The 16998-nt window shown below is 37.2% G+C and overlaps 1 protein-coding gene across 1 annotated transcript; it reads left to right on the forward strand.

Annotated features, from left to right (window-relative positions):
- Positions 1-8341: 8341 nt before the first annotated feature.
- LOC131639667 (disease resistance protein RPM1-like) lies at positions 8342-16776 on the forward strand. Its single transcript, XM_058910146.1, has 3 exons — positions 8342-10094; positions 15010-16164; positions 16455-16776. Exons 1-2 carry the CDS (start codon positions 8402-8404, stop codon positions 16155-16157), a joined length of 2841 nt encoding a protein of 946 aa, XP_058766129.1. The 5' UTR covers positions 8342-8401; the 3' UTR covers positions 16158-16164; positions 16455-16776.
- The last annotated feature ends 222 nt before the right edge of the window (positions 16777-16998 follow it).

The raw sequence follows: 16998 nt of genomic DNA on the forward strand, positions 1-16998 counted from the left end.
GCGAGGACGATCGACGAACTGCCTAAACAAATATCGTGTTCTTGTCGCTTTTTCCTTTTCATTTACGTTCTGTTCATATTTGGTTATAATAGCAAATTGATCAACGATTCGAGTGTTAAGATTGTGAATTAAGGTCTTATATAAACATCACAATCCATCACACATTGAACTACCATCAATTTGATCATTATCACCAAGTGTTTGTGTTTTTGCTTCTTTCACTATTACTGCATTGCAAACGTCGTTCATCATATAAGAAGTTAATTGATTTTCAATAGAGCGACGCATTGATTCTATAGTTTATTCTCTTATCGTTTATCTCAAGCTGGTTAGTGGTTTTAACACATATACAATCGTTTCAATAGTGGTTCGGAATAGACGCGAGTCGATTCAGAATCACTTCTGCTTAAAGTTCAATTAATTCCGTAAAACTGTGTAAGATCTATTCACCCCCCTATAGATCCTAAGGCCAGCGTCTAACAAGTGGCATCAAGAGCTCTGGTTTATTCCGTGCTACGTGAAACACTTATTGGAAAGATGGCTTCCGGACCTAAAGGGGCTCACAATAGAGCTACAGTTTTCAACGGTGAAAACTATGGCTATTGGAAGGATTGTATGTGTGTCCACATCAATGCAATTGATAGGAACATCTGGACAGCTATTGTCAATGGTCCCTTTCAGATCACCATGACAAATGCAGCTGGTGCAGTTGTTCCAAAACCAGAAAATACTTGGGATGCTGAAGATGAAAAGAGATATGCATACGATTGGAAAGCGAGAAACATTCTAATCTCAGCTCTAGGAGTTGATGAATACTATCGCGTTTCCCATTGTAGATCCGCTAAAGCTATGTGGGACACATTGCAAGTTGCCCACGAGGGAACGGATGATGTCAAACTAGCTAGGATCAATACGTTAACTCAAGAGTTCGAACTCTTCCACATGGAAGATGGTGAATCCATCGAAAACATGCAGAAGAGATTCGTTCACCTGAAAAATCGGTTAAATTCTCTTGATAGACCTGTTTCCAATGCAGTTGCTACTAACAAAATCTTAAGATGCTTGAACAGGGAATGGCAACCCAAGGTTACAGCAATAAAGGAAGCAAATGATCTAAACACCTTAGACATTACCATTCTCTTTGGTAAACTAGAGGAACATGAACAACACCTTAAATGCCTTGACATGCATGAGAAAAGGGCAAAGAAAGAAAAGAACATGGAGAAAGAGGTAGAGAAGAAGTCAATAGCTCTAAAAGCTTCAAGCTCCAAGACCTCAAGACAAGAGCTAAAGGATAGTGATACAAGTGATGACGAAGACTCCGATGATGAGGAAATGGGACTGTTTGTGCGAAGATACAACAAATATCTAAAGAAAAATGGAGCAAAACATTCTGACAAAGGCTTGATCAACTATAGAAAGCAATCAAACAAGTTCAAACAAGATGACGACAATAAAGGAAAAATCAAAGGCCTTTGCTTCAATTGTGGGAAAGCCGGTCACTACAAACCGGATTGTCCATACCTTAAGAAAGAAAAAGAGAAGAACCAAAGCAAAGGTTATAACAAATCTAAAAGAGCCTACATAGCATGGGAAAGTGATTCATCTAGTGAAAGCTCATCAAGCGATGAAGAAGAATCAGCAAACCTATGTTTCATGGCTCCTCAACACAAGAAAAAGAAAGCTGTAAGTCATCTTAAACCTGAACTCGTAGATAAGGTATCTCATTCTCAACTAAAACTTGCTTTTGAAGAATTACATAGAGATGCAATTAAAGCTTTCAAACTTTTGGCCTCAAATAAGAAAATCTTTTCATATCTTGAATCAAAAGTTGAGAAAACCGAAAAGGATATGGAAGCTTTAAAACAATCTATGCTAGACATTCAAAAGGATAAAGTTGAAATAGATCCTACATCATGGTTTGGTTGTGAGACATGTCACATTTGGAAAAAAGAAGTAAGAGATCTAAAAGCCAAGTTAGACAAGGCTCTACAACCAAAAGTGACTTTTGCCGTTGATCCAAATAAGTTCAAAAGATCGTATACTCCTTTATATAGTAAATACACTTTTGTACCAAAAGTATCAACTAGCAAAACAGCATATTCTCATCATATTACCTGTCATTATTGTTGCAAAAAGGGACATACCATTGAAAAATGCAAATTTAAGGAGAACTTTAGTTCCTAAAGGAGTATTTCAATGGTTGCCTAAGTGCAACAACTTCTGTACTCACCACCTAGGACCCAATGAAGATTGGGGACCTTCCATTCTAAATTAATTTTGCAGGAAAAGTGTCTTGACATCGCCGAAAGGTGGTGGTTCCTTGACAGCTGGTGCTCAAGACACATAAAGGAAGACATATCACTCTTGGTATGTCATCTATAAAGACAAATTGAAGAACCATACTTGGCAAAGGAAATGTAGGTGACCTGGCCATCACTAATGTATAAGATACATCACAAATACAAGTTAATCCGAAAAACACAAAGGACGCATTACTTGATGAGCAATTAACAAATTGCATTGTAAGGAAATTTAAACCTATTCTAAGCAGAATAATGTTTGGGACCCTGTCCCTCATCCGGGAGATCTTCAAGCAATCGATACTAGATGAGTTTTTCGCAAAGTCAAGAAACCAAGACATGAAACATTCCATTAAGACAATTCATCATCAAATCTAGGAGTATGGCACACTGACAAGAGGATTCCACACAATGATGACAAAACACCTACATATTGAGAAAGCGGTAACATGTTTATTGTTCACTTCCAAAATTTTTTATTGATACTATAATATGCTATCAATTAACATGCTTATAGTGACTTCATATATGTTTATCTATATATCTCAATTACATATATGTGTCTATCATCTCCATTCATAACATATCATGTTTTGGGCATACATGCAAGTAACTAAGCATAAATGCATCATATAGTAACATCCCTAAGGCATTTCAATCATTTGAAGCAACTTAGGTCGACCTACATTGCATCTGAGTCGACCTACAGAAGAATATTTTCAGCAGAAACAAAAATTGCTCAGTTACGTCGACCTACCCACATTTTAGGTCGACCTAAATTGTTTCTTTTTCTCACTACTTATGTTAGGTCGACCCAATCCTCATTTAGGTCGACCCACAGCTGTAATAATTCCCAAAATTGGGTCTGTTGGTCGACCCGACCCATCCCCATTCATTCATAATCATTCCTCTTTTCTTTCCCACTCATTCTTACATCATTGTGTACAGCCAACCCTAATTCCTCAAACCCAAAGGTTGTCAAAAATCATCCCTCTCACACAAATCATCAGCAAGAATGCCTCCAAAATCAAGAAAGGGAAAGGAAATCGCATCTGGATCATCCTCTCAACCGGTAAGTGCTGTAGCCCTTGTTCATCCTGATTGCAAAGAAAATTTTGAAAAATGGCAAATGAAAAGGAAGGTAGTCAAGCAATATATCTATAATCAACATGTTGCTAAGCACATGCACATTCCTGATGTTGTCAGTCTTGTTCAGCATCAAAATGTTTCCCCCCTTTTGGAGTGTGCCACACCGTATTGTGAAAACACTGTTAGGGCCTTCTATGTAGGGTTCACAAGAGAGGAAGGTTGTAATTTTAGGTTTAATATGGGGTCGAGATCCCATATTGTTGACAAACGAGCCTGGATAAGTATCTTTGGTCTTACACTCTTAGGAGATGAAGTTCGTATAGAAGACGGTGACTTTCCGGCCAACTATGATCATGTCGCCTACATGAAATCTATTCTCAAAGACCCTATCGTCTTTGACAAGCAAAATGAATCCATCACCGCCGGTCACCTAAAAAGAGATCCTAGGCTCCTCAACTGGATTATATCAAGAGTCATTCGACCACGAGCAGGCGGATTCTCAAGAATTGAACGAAATGAGGTTGTGTTAATGTACCTGATTCAAAACAGGACACGTGTGCACTGGCCACACTTTCTAACTGCCAAGTTTGAAGAGGTAAAGCAGAAGACTACTGCTCTATGCTATGGCTCAATCATTCAAACAATCGTGAACCATTTCGGGATGAAACTCGATGGACTGTCCTACATTCACATGAAACAGAATCAAGACTTCTCCCAAACAACTTTAACCCTCATGGGATACCATTGGGATCCAAATAAGAAAACCTACTATCTCATTCAAAAGGGAACCGGAAAGATCATCTACAACTATGATAATCCTACTGAATTTGGTCACATTGCAGGGAATGAAGAAGAAGGAAATGATCAAGAAATAGCAAATGATGAGGATCACACCATGGAAGATGTAGCTCATGACGCGGACTCAAATTGACAATATGTACCTCCTCAAGAGGAAGAAATTCCTTGGGGATACACTGCTCCACCTCCGCCGGATCAGTCCAACATCATCTCCATGCTTGAAAGTATGCAACTTCAACAACAACAACATTTTGAAACACAACAGCTCCAGTTCCAAACCATGCAACAGCTCCAACAAGATCGATATGATGAACAACAACGTCAATATCAATCGCTATACAGCTTGGTTCAAGACCACAAGAACGATTTTGAGACATTTGCGTCGAACTCGACCCTAAGACAAAATCAGTTTGAAGAAACTGCTCTGAATCGTCATGCAAACATAAGCCAAAGCTTCAACACTCTCAACCTATCTGTGCTGGATTTGTTGGAACAAGTTGAAGAAGATCGCCCTCACACATTTCAGAGAGGAAGAGGAAGAAGGGGCAGGCGTTAGAATGTCGTCTCCATCATATTATCATATCATTGCATTTCATCTCATCATCATTATGTTAAATTTCTATATGTTGTCACACTCGTTTTGGTTTGTTAATTTCTTGGATTATTGTAATGCTAAAGTGTTCTGTTAAACATGTTTGGATCTTATGGTTTCACTGTCTACATTTTATCTATTACACTATGAATGCTAGTGTTTCCTGGTTTATTATTTTATATATGTTTCTCTCGTTACTCTTCTATTTTCGTTGTATCTCTTTTTGATGTTGTCAAAGGGGGAGATAGATGCTGAGTGTACGAGTGTACGGGGGAGCTTTGTTGAGAGATTGCCTTGTTGAGAGATAGATGCTGAATGTACGGGGGAGTTTTGTTGAGTCTTTATCACTTACTACCAAAGCTTCGACTACTGGTTTGCCATCATCAAAAAGGGGGAGTATGTGAATACAAGATTACAATCACAAAGATGTTTTTGATTCATGGCAAACTCAATAAGCATACAAGCAACAAGGTGGAAGCAAAGCAACAAGGTGGAAGCAGAAAACTCAAAGAAAAGCAAGCATTGATCACTCATGTCAGAACAGGTCGACCTATTATGCATATAGGTCGACTCAACACAAGCAAAACAAGAAGAATGCAGAAAAGCAGCTGTTAGGTCGACCTACTGTCAACCCAGGTCGACCTAAAATGGAGAAAATTCTACATACTTCTGCTAGGTCGACTCACACATCAACTAGGTCGACCTAAACTGAAGATTTGCCCCAAAAACGCACTTGAAGAGAATTCTGGTCGACCTACTTCCCAAACAGGTCGACCTAACTGGGAGCAAATACCATTCAAGCTTATGCACCTCTGCTAGGTCGACCTAAGCACTACAAGAGGTCGACCTAACTGATCAAGAATGCCAAAAATTCTGTTTTTCTCTGCTCCAACTGATTAGCTCTCATATATATTGTCCAAGGTTCAATTATTGAGAACAACACCAAAGACTGAAAGATACACAAAGGCTTCTCATCTTCGTTCTTCGTCATCTCCAACACAATTACACATAATCATTCTTGCGTTGAGGGTTAGTGATCGAGTTCGATAACGTCCATGGAACGGAATTGAAGATTCCTAGTGGGTGAAGATTTGTGGGGTTTTTGGTGAATAAAATCTGCGGGTTTTGTCCTCCAAGATAGGTGTTTCTTGGGGGTTTTTATCAAGAGGTTTCATTGAGGATCCATCTGAGTGTGAAGATTGAAGAACAAGGGTTCAAGGCAATTCAAGACACTGCAGAAAAGGGATTAAGTGAAGCTCTTGGATAACCTTGATCTGACTCAAGATTAAGGGGGAAGAAGATTCAAAGGATCGACATAATTGGTTTATGGTTTATCGCTTTGTTATCTTCTTTGTATAAACTGCTTTCAACATTAATGAAAGATTTCCCAATTTCAGTTTGGAATTGGGGGCAGACGTAGTCGTAGCGAGGACGATCGACGAACTGCCTAAACAAATATCGTGTTCTTGTCGCTTTTTCCTTTTCATTTACGTTCTGTTCATATTTGGTTATAATAGCAAATCGATCAACGATTCGAGTGTTAAGATTGTGAATTAAGGTCTTATATAAACATCACAATCCATCACACATTGAACTACCATCAATTTGATCATTATCACCAAGTGTTTGTGTTTTTGCTTCTTTCACTATTACTGCATTGCAAACGTCGTTCATCATATAAGAAGTTAATTGATTTTCAATAGAGCGACGTATTGATTCTATAGTGTATTCTCTTATCGTTTATCTCAAGCTGGTTAGTGGTTTTAACACATATACAATCGTTTCAATAGTGGTTCGGAATAGACGCGAGTCGATTCAGAATCACTTCCGCTTAAAGTTCAATTAATTCCGTAAAACTGTGTAAGATCTATTCACCCCCCCTCTAGATCCTAAGGCCAGCGTCTAACATTTTTTTATATGATTATTTAATATAATTGAATTTATATGATCATTTTTCATTCATAATTAAACCATAGTGATCCATAACATTTTCTTTTAATTGTTGTTGGACCGTCAATTATTAAATTACCTGACCCAATTTTGCTATTGTGTTCTTAACCTATCTTAAACATTGTTTTGTGGATCATTGTTTTCTATATAATTATTGTTAAATTTACAATTAAGTAAATTATTTCATATTTTTCATTTATATTTAAAATTTTACATTTGTATTTGTTAAAATTTTATTTTTTCTCCAACTCACATGTCCTTTTTTATATGGTCCTTTATTAAACACAAAATTAGCACATGAATACGATAATAATGTTTAATCTTAAGGGCCACTTTCAATACAATGCCTATTTTATTTTAAACAATAATAACTTTTATTTGAAAACTAAAGTATTTATTTTCAAATTTCAAAACGATTCCTATGGATATTCGGTTTTCAAAGAATTGGGAGTATAACAGAGCAATCAATAAAACTCTAACTCTATTCAAGTAAAACAATTCCTTTTAATTATGCATAATGCTTATAATTCATTTTATTTATATTATTCATATCATTACAAAAATATTACACCAGAAAAAAAAATCACCCGTGCGGAAGCACGGGTCTCTGACTAGTTTATATATTAAAATTAGTAATATAAATTAAGAACAAAATGGTGTTTTGACTGTTTTGACTAAGATTCATGATGAACATACATTTTATTTTTGTCAGCAATATCTTAATGGCAAAATAAAATTTAATTAAATTATGTAATAATTAAAATATCCACATATCATTAAATTTAATTAGTAACACAAATTATAACAACATCCTAGTAAGACATTTGAGTTGATAATTATAGAAAGACATCATATTATAGAAGTGAAGATTCTAATTAATGGGATTCTACTTCTTTTTTTACATTAATTAATTTCACTATAGATGACAACTTTAATGCAATTTAGACAAGAAAAAAACAAGTAATTATAGGACACACACTATAGATGACAACTTACATGCAAGTTGGACACAAAAAAACAAGTAATTTTAGGACACATTCTCTGATCGTCAAACCCATATTTTCTATCAATGAAGAAATCCTCAATTTTCAAACTAAGTGACAGATTTTATATATTTTAGAGAGTACTTATTTGAATAGAGAGGGCAATATTTCAAGAGCTAAATTGAGGAATTATTTATTCTTTATGGATTAAACATAATGGAGTAAATATAAAGCGTCAACATTTCCTTATAAGTGGGAGCAATCTTCATCGTATAAACCGATTTCGTAGGGTTGAATTAGAAAAAAAAAACTCTAACTTGATATCAGAGTCTAATATTAGGTTTTTGCTATTGAGTCGTGCATCATTTATAAACAAAAATAAAAGATAAAAAAAAAGGAACACCGAACAAGTTGACTAGCTTTGGAATTAGGGAATAGTAAATATTTTCTAATGAAAATCATGGTCTGCCTGCATCATCAACTTGATAAAATAATCAAGTTTCATTACATCATTCAAGGTGTGAACAAATTATAATGATGTTTCAATCCTTTGACTTTTGGAGATTGATTTTCCATGACACCATTCTCAGTTAAGAGAAAAACATCTTACTAGCTATAGGATGATATTTACAAATGATCCCAACAGCATAATTGCAAGGTAGCGGCTAGCAGCAAATGCAAGTGAAATGGCAGAAACTGCAGTATCATTTGCGTTGGAGCAGGTGTTCCAACTTCTTAAGGAAGAAACAAATCTTCAGAGAGGTTTGCACAAAAACTTCTCTGACATCAAAGATGAACTAGAAAGCATTCAAGTCTTCCTCAAAGATGCAGATAGAAGAGCTGCGGATGAAGCAGACAACAACGAAGCAATCAGAACATGGGTGAAGCAGCTGAGAGAAGCATCATTTCGCATTGAAGATGTCGTTGATGAATACCTTTGGCTAATGCGTGAAGTCAACCCTCCTCGATGTGGAGCTTTAGTCTACAAGACTACAGGCTTAATAAAAACTTTGATTCCCCGACATCAGGTAGCGTCCGAGATACAGGAAATTATGATGTCAATTCGTGGGATCAAGGAAAGAAGTGAGAGGTATAACTTTCAAATTTCACATGAACCAGGACCATCAAGCAGCAGCAACAGCACTAGAGGGACGGACAATGGAAGAGGTCGTGATCCTCGACTGTCTTCCCTTTTCATTGAAGAAACAGAAATTGTAGGAACTGAAGGCCCAAAAGAAGAATTGTCTGGCTGGTTATTGGATGGTGCAGCTGACCGCACAGTGATTTCAGTGGTAGGAATGGGAGGTCTAGGAAAAACCACTCTTGCCAAACTAGTTTTTGACAGCCAAAAGGTAACGGCACACTTTGATTGTCGTGCTTGCGTCACAGTTTCTCAATCATACACTGTGAGAGGTTTGTTGATAAACATGATGGAGCAATTTTGTAAGGGAACAGAAGACCCTCTTCCACAGATGTTACACAAAATGGATGACAAGTCACTGATAACAGAAATCAGACAATACCTGCAACATAAGAGGTATTTGATATTCTTTGATGATGTTTGGCAAGAAAATTTTTCCGACCAGGTTGAACTTGCCATGCCGAACAACAACAAAAGTAGTAGGGTCATAATCACCACTAGAATGATGCAAGTTGCAGATTTTTTTAAGAAATCCTTTATAGTCTATGTTCACAACTTGCAACTTTTGCCTCCAAATAAAGCATGGGAACTCTTCTGCAAGAAAGTATTTAGATTTGAACTTCGTGGGCACTGTCCATCAGAGCTTGAGGCTTTGTCAAACGAAATTGTTCAAAAATGCAAGCAGCTACCTCTGGCAATTGTAGCCATTGGGGGCCTACTGTCAACAAAATCTAAAACAACGATTGAATGGCAAAAGTTCAGTCAAAATCTGAGCCTTGAATTGGGACGTAATGCCCATTTAACAAGTCTAACAAAGATTTTGTCGCTGAGTTATGATGGTCTGCCATACTACTTGAAACCATGCATTTTGTATTTTGGTTTATATCCGGAGGACTGTGCTATTTATCATACGAGATTAACTCGACAATGGATAGCTGAAGGGTTTGTTAAATCGGAAGAGAGAAGGACTCCAGAGCTAGTTGCAGAGGAGTACTTGTCTGAATTGATTCACAGAAGTCTGGTTCAGGTCTCAAATGTTGGCTTTGAAGGAAAAGTCAAAACATGCCGTGTCCATGATTTACTGCGGGAAGTGATCATTAGAAAAATGAAGGATTTAAGTTTCTGTCATTGTGTGCACGAAGACAGTGAGTCAATTGCGGTTGGAAAAACTAGACGCCTATCTATAACCACTGGTTCTAACCATGTGTTGAAGAGAACTCGCAATTCACATTTTCGTGCTATATGTTGGTGGTATTCTAGAGGTGGTATGTTATAAATTATAGTGTTACAGAATTCTGCAGAGGAAAACTGGTTTTTGACACTTTTTGCACTATACTTCCACTGGTGGAAGATATGCTTTAAATATGCTATTTTACTGAATTCACCACCAACTGATGTATATTTCTTAACATTACAAAGCCTTTATATAGGCTTGAATCAAAACTGACTTTAGAAGATAATAAGATGATAATTAAGATGAGGACTCTTTGGTTCTCTCAATCTTAATGATACAATTCTAACATAACTCTAAATAAAGACAGTAATTATATTATGATGGTTACAACTCTTTTGCACTTCTTTCATAATGCTTACTCATAGTGGTGGTTACAACACATTAATTTTAACACTCCCCCTTAATGTGTTGCTCTTTAACTCCCATTGCTTCTCTAAGTTGCTGAAATCTCCCTCTTGGTAGTGCTTTAGTAAAAATGTCTGCAAGCTGCTCTTCTGAATTGCAGAACACTAACTGCACATCACCATCTTCGATCACACTTCGAATGAAGTGGTGCTTTATATTAATATGTCTTGTTCGACTGTGGAAAACAGGATTCTTCGCCATGGCTATTGCTGATTTATTGTCACAGTGGAGCAGCAGACTTTCTTCTTGCTTTTCTCCGATATCTTCAAGAATTCTTCTCAACCACAATGATTGTTGTGTAGCCAAACCAGCTGCCATATATTCTGCTTCAGCTGAAGATTGCGCTACAGTGTCTTGTTTCTTCGAACACCAAGAAATTACTCCTGAACCCAGGATGAACACATAACCAGAAGTGCTTTTCATGTCATCAACACTTCCAGCCCAATCACTGTCACAATAGCCTTTAATTTTGAGTTTAAAACTCTTTTCAAACCTGATTCCATGCTCCATGGTTCCCATGACATACCTTAGAACTCGTTTTGCTGCTCCAAGATGTAAATGACTTGGTTTACTCATGAACCTTGAGAGTAAACTAGCAGCAAACATTAAATCAGGTCGTGTAGCTGTTAGATAAAACAAACTTCCAACCAAACTTCTATACATGCTTGCATCTACTAATCTTCCACCATCTTCCTTCTTTAATTTTTCATTCACCACTAAAGGAATGTCAACAGGTTTGCAGTCTTTCATGCCAAACTTTTTCAAAATATTTTCAGCATATCTCCTTTGACAAATAAAAACTCCATATTCATCTTGGTAAACCTCAATACCAAGAAAATGATGCAGCAAGCCAAGATCACTCATCTCATATTTTTTCATCATTTCTATTTTAAAATTTTCAACCATTTCCTTGTTGTTACCCGTATACACCAAATCATCAACATAAAGGGCAACAAGAAGGATATCATCTTTACCTTGATGTTTCACATACAAGGTATGCTCACTTGGACTTCTTTGAAATCCTTGTTGAATGAAGTAGCTGTCAATTTCACTATACCATGCTCTAGGGGCTTGTTTCAACCCATAGAGAGCTTTCTTCAACTTGTAAACTTTTTCTTCTTGGCCTTTAGTCACAAAGCCTTGAGGTTGCTGCACATATACCTCTTCTTTTAATTCTCCATTCAGGAAAGCTGACTTCACATCAAGTTGGTACAAGTTCCACCCTTTTTGAGCTGCTAATGCAATAACTGTTCGTACAGTATCCAATCTTGCAACTGGGGCAAAAGTTTCACTATAGTCAATTCCAGGCTGTTGTGCATAGCCTTTTACTACCAATCTAGCCTTGGCTCTTTGAATTGACCCATCTGGATTATGCTTTAATTTGTACACCCACTTTACTCCAATAGCTTCTTTGTCATTTGGCTTCTCAACTAGCTGCCATGTTTTGTTTTTCTCAATGGCATTTATCTCTTCTTGCATCGCATTCCTCCAAACATCTTCTTTGATTGCTTCATCAAAATTGTCTGGTTCCACAACACAATAGTTACATCTTGCATAAATATCACTCAAATCCTTCAATTTTATTGGAGTTGAGCTGGGAGATGATGAACTTGAACTTGGTGAACTTGGAGAGGATGAGGAACTTGGTGTACATGGAGCCGGTTGCTCATTCTCAGCTGCTGAATTTTGTTGTTGTAATATGATTGCAGGGACTGTTTTCTCCTTCATTCTGTCTTCTTCCCAATTCCAAGAAGCATTCTCATCAAATACAACATCCCGGCTAATGATCACCTTGTTTGTCTTCAAGTTGTAAAGTCTATAGCCCTTTGACATGGAACTATAGCCAATAAAAACACATCTTTCACTTGTTTCTTCCAGCTTTGTCCTCTTTTGTTTTGGAATTTGAGCATAACAAACACATCCAAAAATTTTAAGATGGTTCACCGACGGTGTTCTTCCACTCCAAGCTTCAAATGGAGTCTTTTTCCACACTGCCTTTGTTGGACACCTGTTCATCAAATACACAGCAGTGTTAACGGCCTCGGGCCAAAAGGTTTTAGGTAAACCTTTCTCAAGTAGCATAGATTTCGCCATCTCCATCACAGTTTGGTTCTTTCTTTCAGATACACCATTTTGCTGAGGTGTATAGCCAACAGTGAGCTGTCTTTCAACACCTTCATCTTCACAAAATTTGTGAAATTCATTTGAGGTGTACTCCTTCCCTCGATCACTTCTCAGCATTTTTATAAATCGGCCACTTTGTTTTTCAACTAATGCTTTAAACTTCTTAAAGATTACAAACGCTTCAGATTTTTGTCTCATGAAATATACCCAAGTCATGCGGGTAAAGTCGTCAATAAACAAGATAAAGTACCTGTTTTTGCCATGAGACAAAGTATTCATAGGACCACACACATCTGTGTGTACAAGTTCCAACACTTGTTTGGCTCTCCATGCACTTTCTTTTGGGAATGGTTGCCGGTGGTGTTTGCCTAGGACACATCCTTCACACACACCAGATTTTTCTTCGATTCTTGGTAGCCCATACACCATCTTCTTTTGATAGAGTAACTTGAGACTTTCGTAATTTAAATGCCCAAGTCTCCTGTGCCATAAACACGAGTCATTCTCTTCTCTGGCCATCAAGCTTACATTTTTCTCATAGTTGAAAGATAGTGGAAAGCTCCTGTTGCTAGTCATCTTCACAACGGCAACACTTCTTCTTTCTGAGTCAAAAATTCTGCACTCTCTATTCTCAAAGTTTAGAGAATAGCCGTGCTCCAAAAGTTGTCCAATGCTAAGCAAATTTTCGTCTAATTCTGGCACATAAAGCGTGTCATGCATGACTTTGCTTCCTTGCTTTGTGGTGACTCCAATGCTTCCTTTCCCTTTCACTTCGACATGTTCTCCATTGCCCAATTTAACTTTTGAGGCAAATGAAGAATCAATGTTTATAAATGCTTCCTTCTGTCCGGTCATATGGTTGCTACAGCCGCTGTCCAAATACCAAACATTTTTACCTTCTTCATGCAATGCTTTTTGACACGCAAAAAACAAATTTCCTTCATCAGATTCTCCTTCTGCGTACGAAGCATGTTGCTGATTTGTAAGACGACAATCCTTTTGAAGGTGCCCGAATCTCTTGCAATTGTGACATTGCGGTTTGCCTTTGTTCCAACAGTCCTTCTCGTTATGAGTGTCGTTGTTACAAATTCTGCACCATTTGTTTGATGCTTCATTCCATCTTCCGCCATTTGCGCCTCTTCCAGATCTGCCACGTTGGTTTCGACCTCTGCCTCTGCCTCTTCCAAATCTGCCACCTCTAGAAGACTCACCTCTAGTTTGTATTTGGGGCTTATTTTCACCATTGTTGGACTGAATGTTGAGTTTAGATTGAAAGGCACTCTCAATTGATTTTTCAGAATGTCGTAACATCCTTTGCTCGTAGGATCTCAAAGACCCCATCAACCCTTGAACAGTTAAGGTTGATAGATCCTTGGTTTCTTCTATCACACCCACCATTGGGTCAAATCTTGCTGTCAAACTAATCAGAATTTTGTCAACAATTCTCCGATCTTCTATCGTATCACCATGCGACTTCATCTGATTCACCAACTCGGAGAGTCTGTTGAAGTACTCATTCAGGCTCTCGTTCTCCTTCATCCTTTCATTTTCGTAATCTCTCTTAAGAGATTGAAGCTTCACCGTTCGCACCTTTGAGTCTCCTTCGAACTCTTGTTGTAGGATACTCCAGGCTTCTTTCGATGTGTTAGCTCTCATAATCCTTGGGAAAATGGATAGAGAGACTCCTCTTTGAATCATTCCGAGAACTCCAGCATCTGTGATCTTCTTCTTCTTCAACTCTTCAAGCCGTTGGCTTGATTCTTCAGCTTTTTCTTTTGATTTTTCAGCCTCCGTTGGTGCCGGTTCTTCATATCCGTTTTTGACATACTCTAGAATATCCAAAGATGTGAATAGAGTCTCCATTTTAACAGCCCAAAAATCATAGTTCTCTCCTTCAAATAGAGGAACTTTGACATTGCTGTAAGTTGCGGAAGGGTTGTTTGTAAAAGCCATAACTTTTGTTGTTTTTGTTGGGGCTGCAAGGATCTGCAGCTCTGATACCACTCTGTTGGTGGTATTCTAGAGGTGGTATGTTATAAATTATAGTGTTACAGAATTCTGCAGAGGAAAACTGGTTTTTGACACTTTTTGCACTATACTTCCACTGGTGGAAGATATGCTTTAAATATGCTATTTTACTGAATTCACCACCAACTGATGTATATTTCTTAACATTACAAAGCCTTTATATAGGCTTGAATCAAAACTGACTTTAGAAGATAATAAGATGATAATTAAGATGAGGACTCTTTGGTTCTCTCAATCTTAATGATACAATTCTAACATAACTCTAAATAAAGACAGTAATTATATTATGATGGTTACAACTCTTTTGCACTTCTTTCATAATGCTTACTCATAGTGGTGGTTACAACACATTAATTTTAACACTATACATGTTTTCGAAAAAGATGGAGTGTGGGAGCCTTTCATGGGTAAATTGTGTTCAAGGTCTAGGATTTTGAAGGTACTTGACATGCAAGGTACATCATTGAATCATATTCCTAAAAATTTGGGGAATATTTTTCACTTGAAATACATAAACCTAAAGAATACAAAAGTACAGGTTCTCCCTAAATCTGTTGGTGAGCTACAGAACTTGGAGACATTGGATTTAAGAGAAACACTTGTGCGCGAATTGCCAAGTGAAATAAACAAGCTGAAAAAGTTACGGCATCTTCTTGTTTTTCATCGTAACTATGAAAAGAAATATTCTGTTTTGGGCTTTACAACTGGCGTGCTGATGAAAAAAGGTATTAAGAACTTGACTTCCCTACAAAATATTTGTTATGTGGAGGTAGATCAAGGGGGAGTAGATCTCATTGAAGAGATGAAAATGTTAAGACAGTTAAGAAAGTTGGGTTTAAGGCGTGTAAAAAGAGAACATGGGAATGCCTTAAGTGCTGCCGTAGTAGAGATGCAACGCCTTGAATCACTTAATATCACAGCAATAGCAGAGGATGAAATTATTGACTTGAACTTTGTGTCATCCCCTCCCAAACTTCGGCGGCTTCATTTGAAAGCTAGACTGGAGAAGTTGCCTGATTGGATTCCGAAACTTGAGTGTCTTGTTAAGATAAGGCTTGGTTTATCCAATTTGAAAGATGATCCAATGCAGTCACTGAAGAACTTGCCAAATCTGCTGAAGCTCTCTTTGTGGGAGAATGCCTATGATGGTGAAATTTTGCATTTTTCATCTGGAGGATTTCAAAAATTGAGAGAACTGATTCTAAGTCACTTGAATAGAGTAAATTCTATACTTATAGAGAAAGGAGCTTTGCTCTCTCTTGAACATCTTAAAATGGAAAAGATCCCCCAATTGAAGGAGGTACCATCGGGTATCATACTCTTGGATAAACTCAAAGTCATTGACTTAGTTGATATGCCAAATGAATTTGTTAAGAGCATTGATCCAGACGAAGGACACGACCACTGGATTATCAGTCATGTTCCTCTTGTATTCATTCGTCAATGGTTTGGCCCAAAATACTATGATTATGAGATTCACACTATAAACTCGTCTTCCAAGGAGGCCTGAGAAGAAGGTATCTTTCCTCTGATCATATAAATAATGCTTCTGTTATTTATATTTACAATTCCTGACCTCTTCGCTATTATTTCTCGTATACATTTTTTTACACACTTTTTACAATTAACACATGAAAATTTTTCAAAAATTCAGTTGATTATAATTTTGAATTTTTTCATTTGATGCCATTCAAAAGCATTCTCACTAGCATTCAATTTTACAGTGATGCTTCACTGAATTTGTTTAATTAATTTGGCAACTCTTTGAGGTACCTAACCCGATTGTTTCCTATGCCAATGTGAACAGAAATTCGGATTCTCCATGATAAAGCTCAAAGATGGCGTACTTTGTTCAGCATTCCATCTGTGGTGCTTAAACTAAAAAAAAATATTTCCTTCTCATCCTGCAACTGTCAAGGAAAATATGGATTTAGTTCATCGAGTGACTTAAATATGTAGTGTCTAAAATTGGTGAGAGCTTTCTTTTTAAATTATGTTATTTGTTGTGTTGTATGATTTGGTTGTGGAAAGCTTTGATTCAAAAGCTTGTAATCAAGATTGATATGTGGTGTTTAAGATTGGTGGGAGCTTTTCTTCAATCATTGTAATAATCAAACTACTTCGTTTTAATGAATGCAACTATTTGGCTAATCAAGATCGATGCTATATCATTATCTAGTTGTGAAAGTAAGACACGTTGAGAAGACAGTTTTGCTATATCATTATCTAGTTGTAAAAGTAAGACAGATTGAGATGACAGTTTTGTCGCCCTTGACTCGAGGGATTAGTCCTCAACTCCTCGTGGTTGTGTGCAAAGATATGTGAATTATACTAGAAACACAAATTTTAAT

Source organism: Vicia villosa, unplaced genomic scaffold (assembly GCF_029867415.1).
Source record: "Vicia villosa cultivar HV-30 ecotype Madison, WI unplaced genomic scaffold, Vvil1.0 ctg.002729F_1_1, whole genome shotgun sequence".
Lineage (NCBI taxonomy): Eukaryota > Viridiplantae > Streptophyta > Magnoliopsida > Fabales > Fabaceae > Vicia > Vicia villosa.

Excerpts from the sequence above, each read along its gene's own strand:
- LOC131639667 (XM_058910146.1), top strand. The coding sequence starts at position 8,402 with ATGGCAGAAACTGCAGTATCATTTGCGTTGGAGCAGGTGTTCCAACTT. Across the intron at positions 10,095-15,009 it reads TCGCAATTCACATTTTCGTG|CTATACATGTTTTCGAAAAA; the intron begins CTATATGTTGGT and ends TTAATTTTAACA.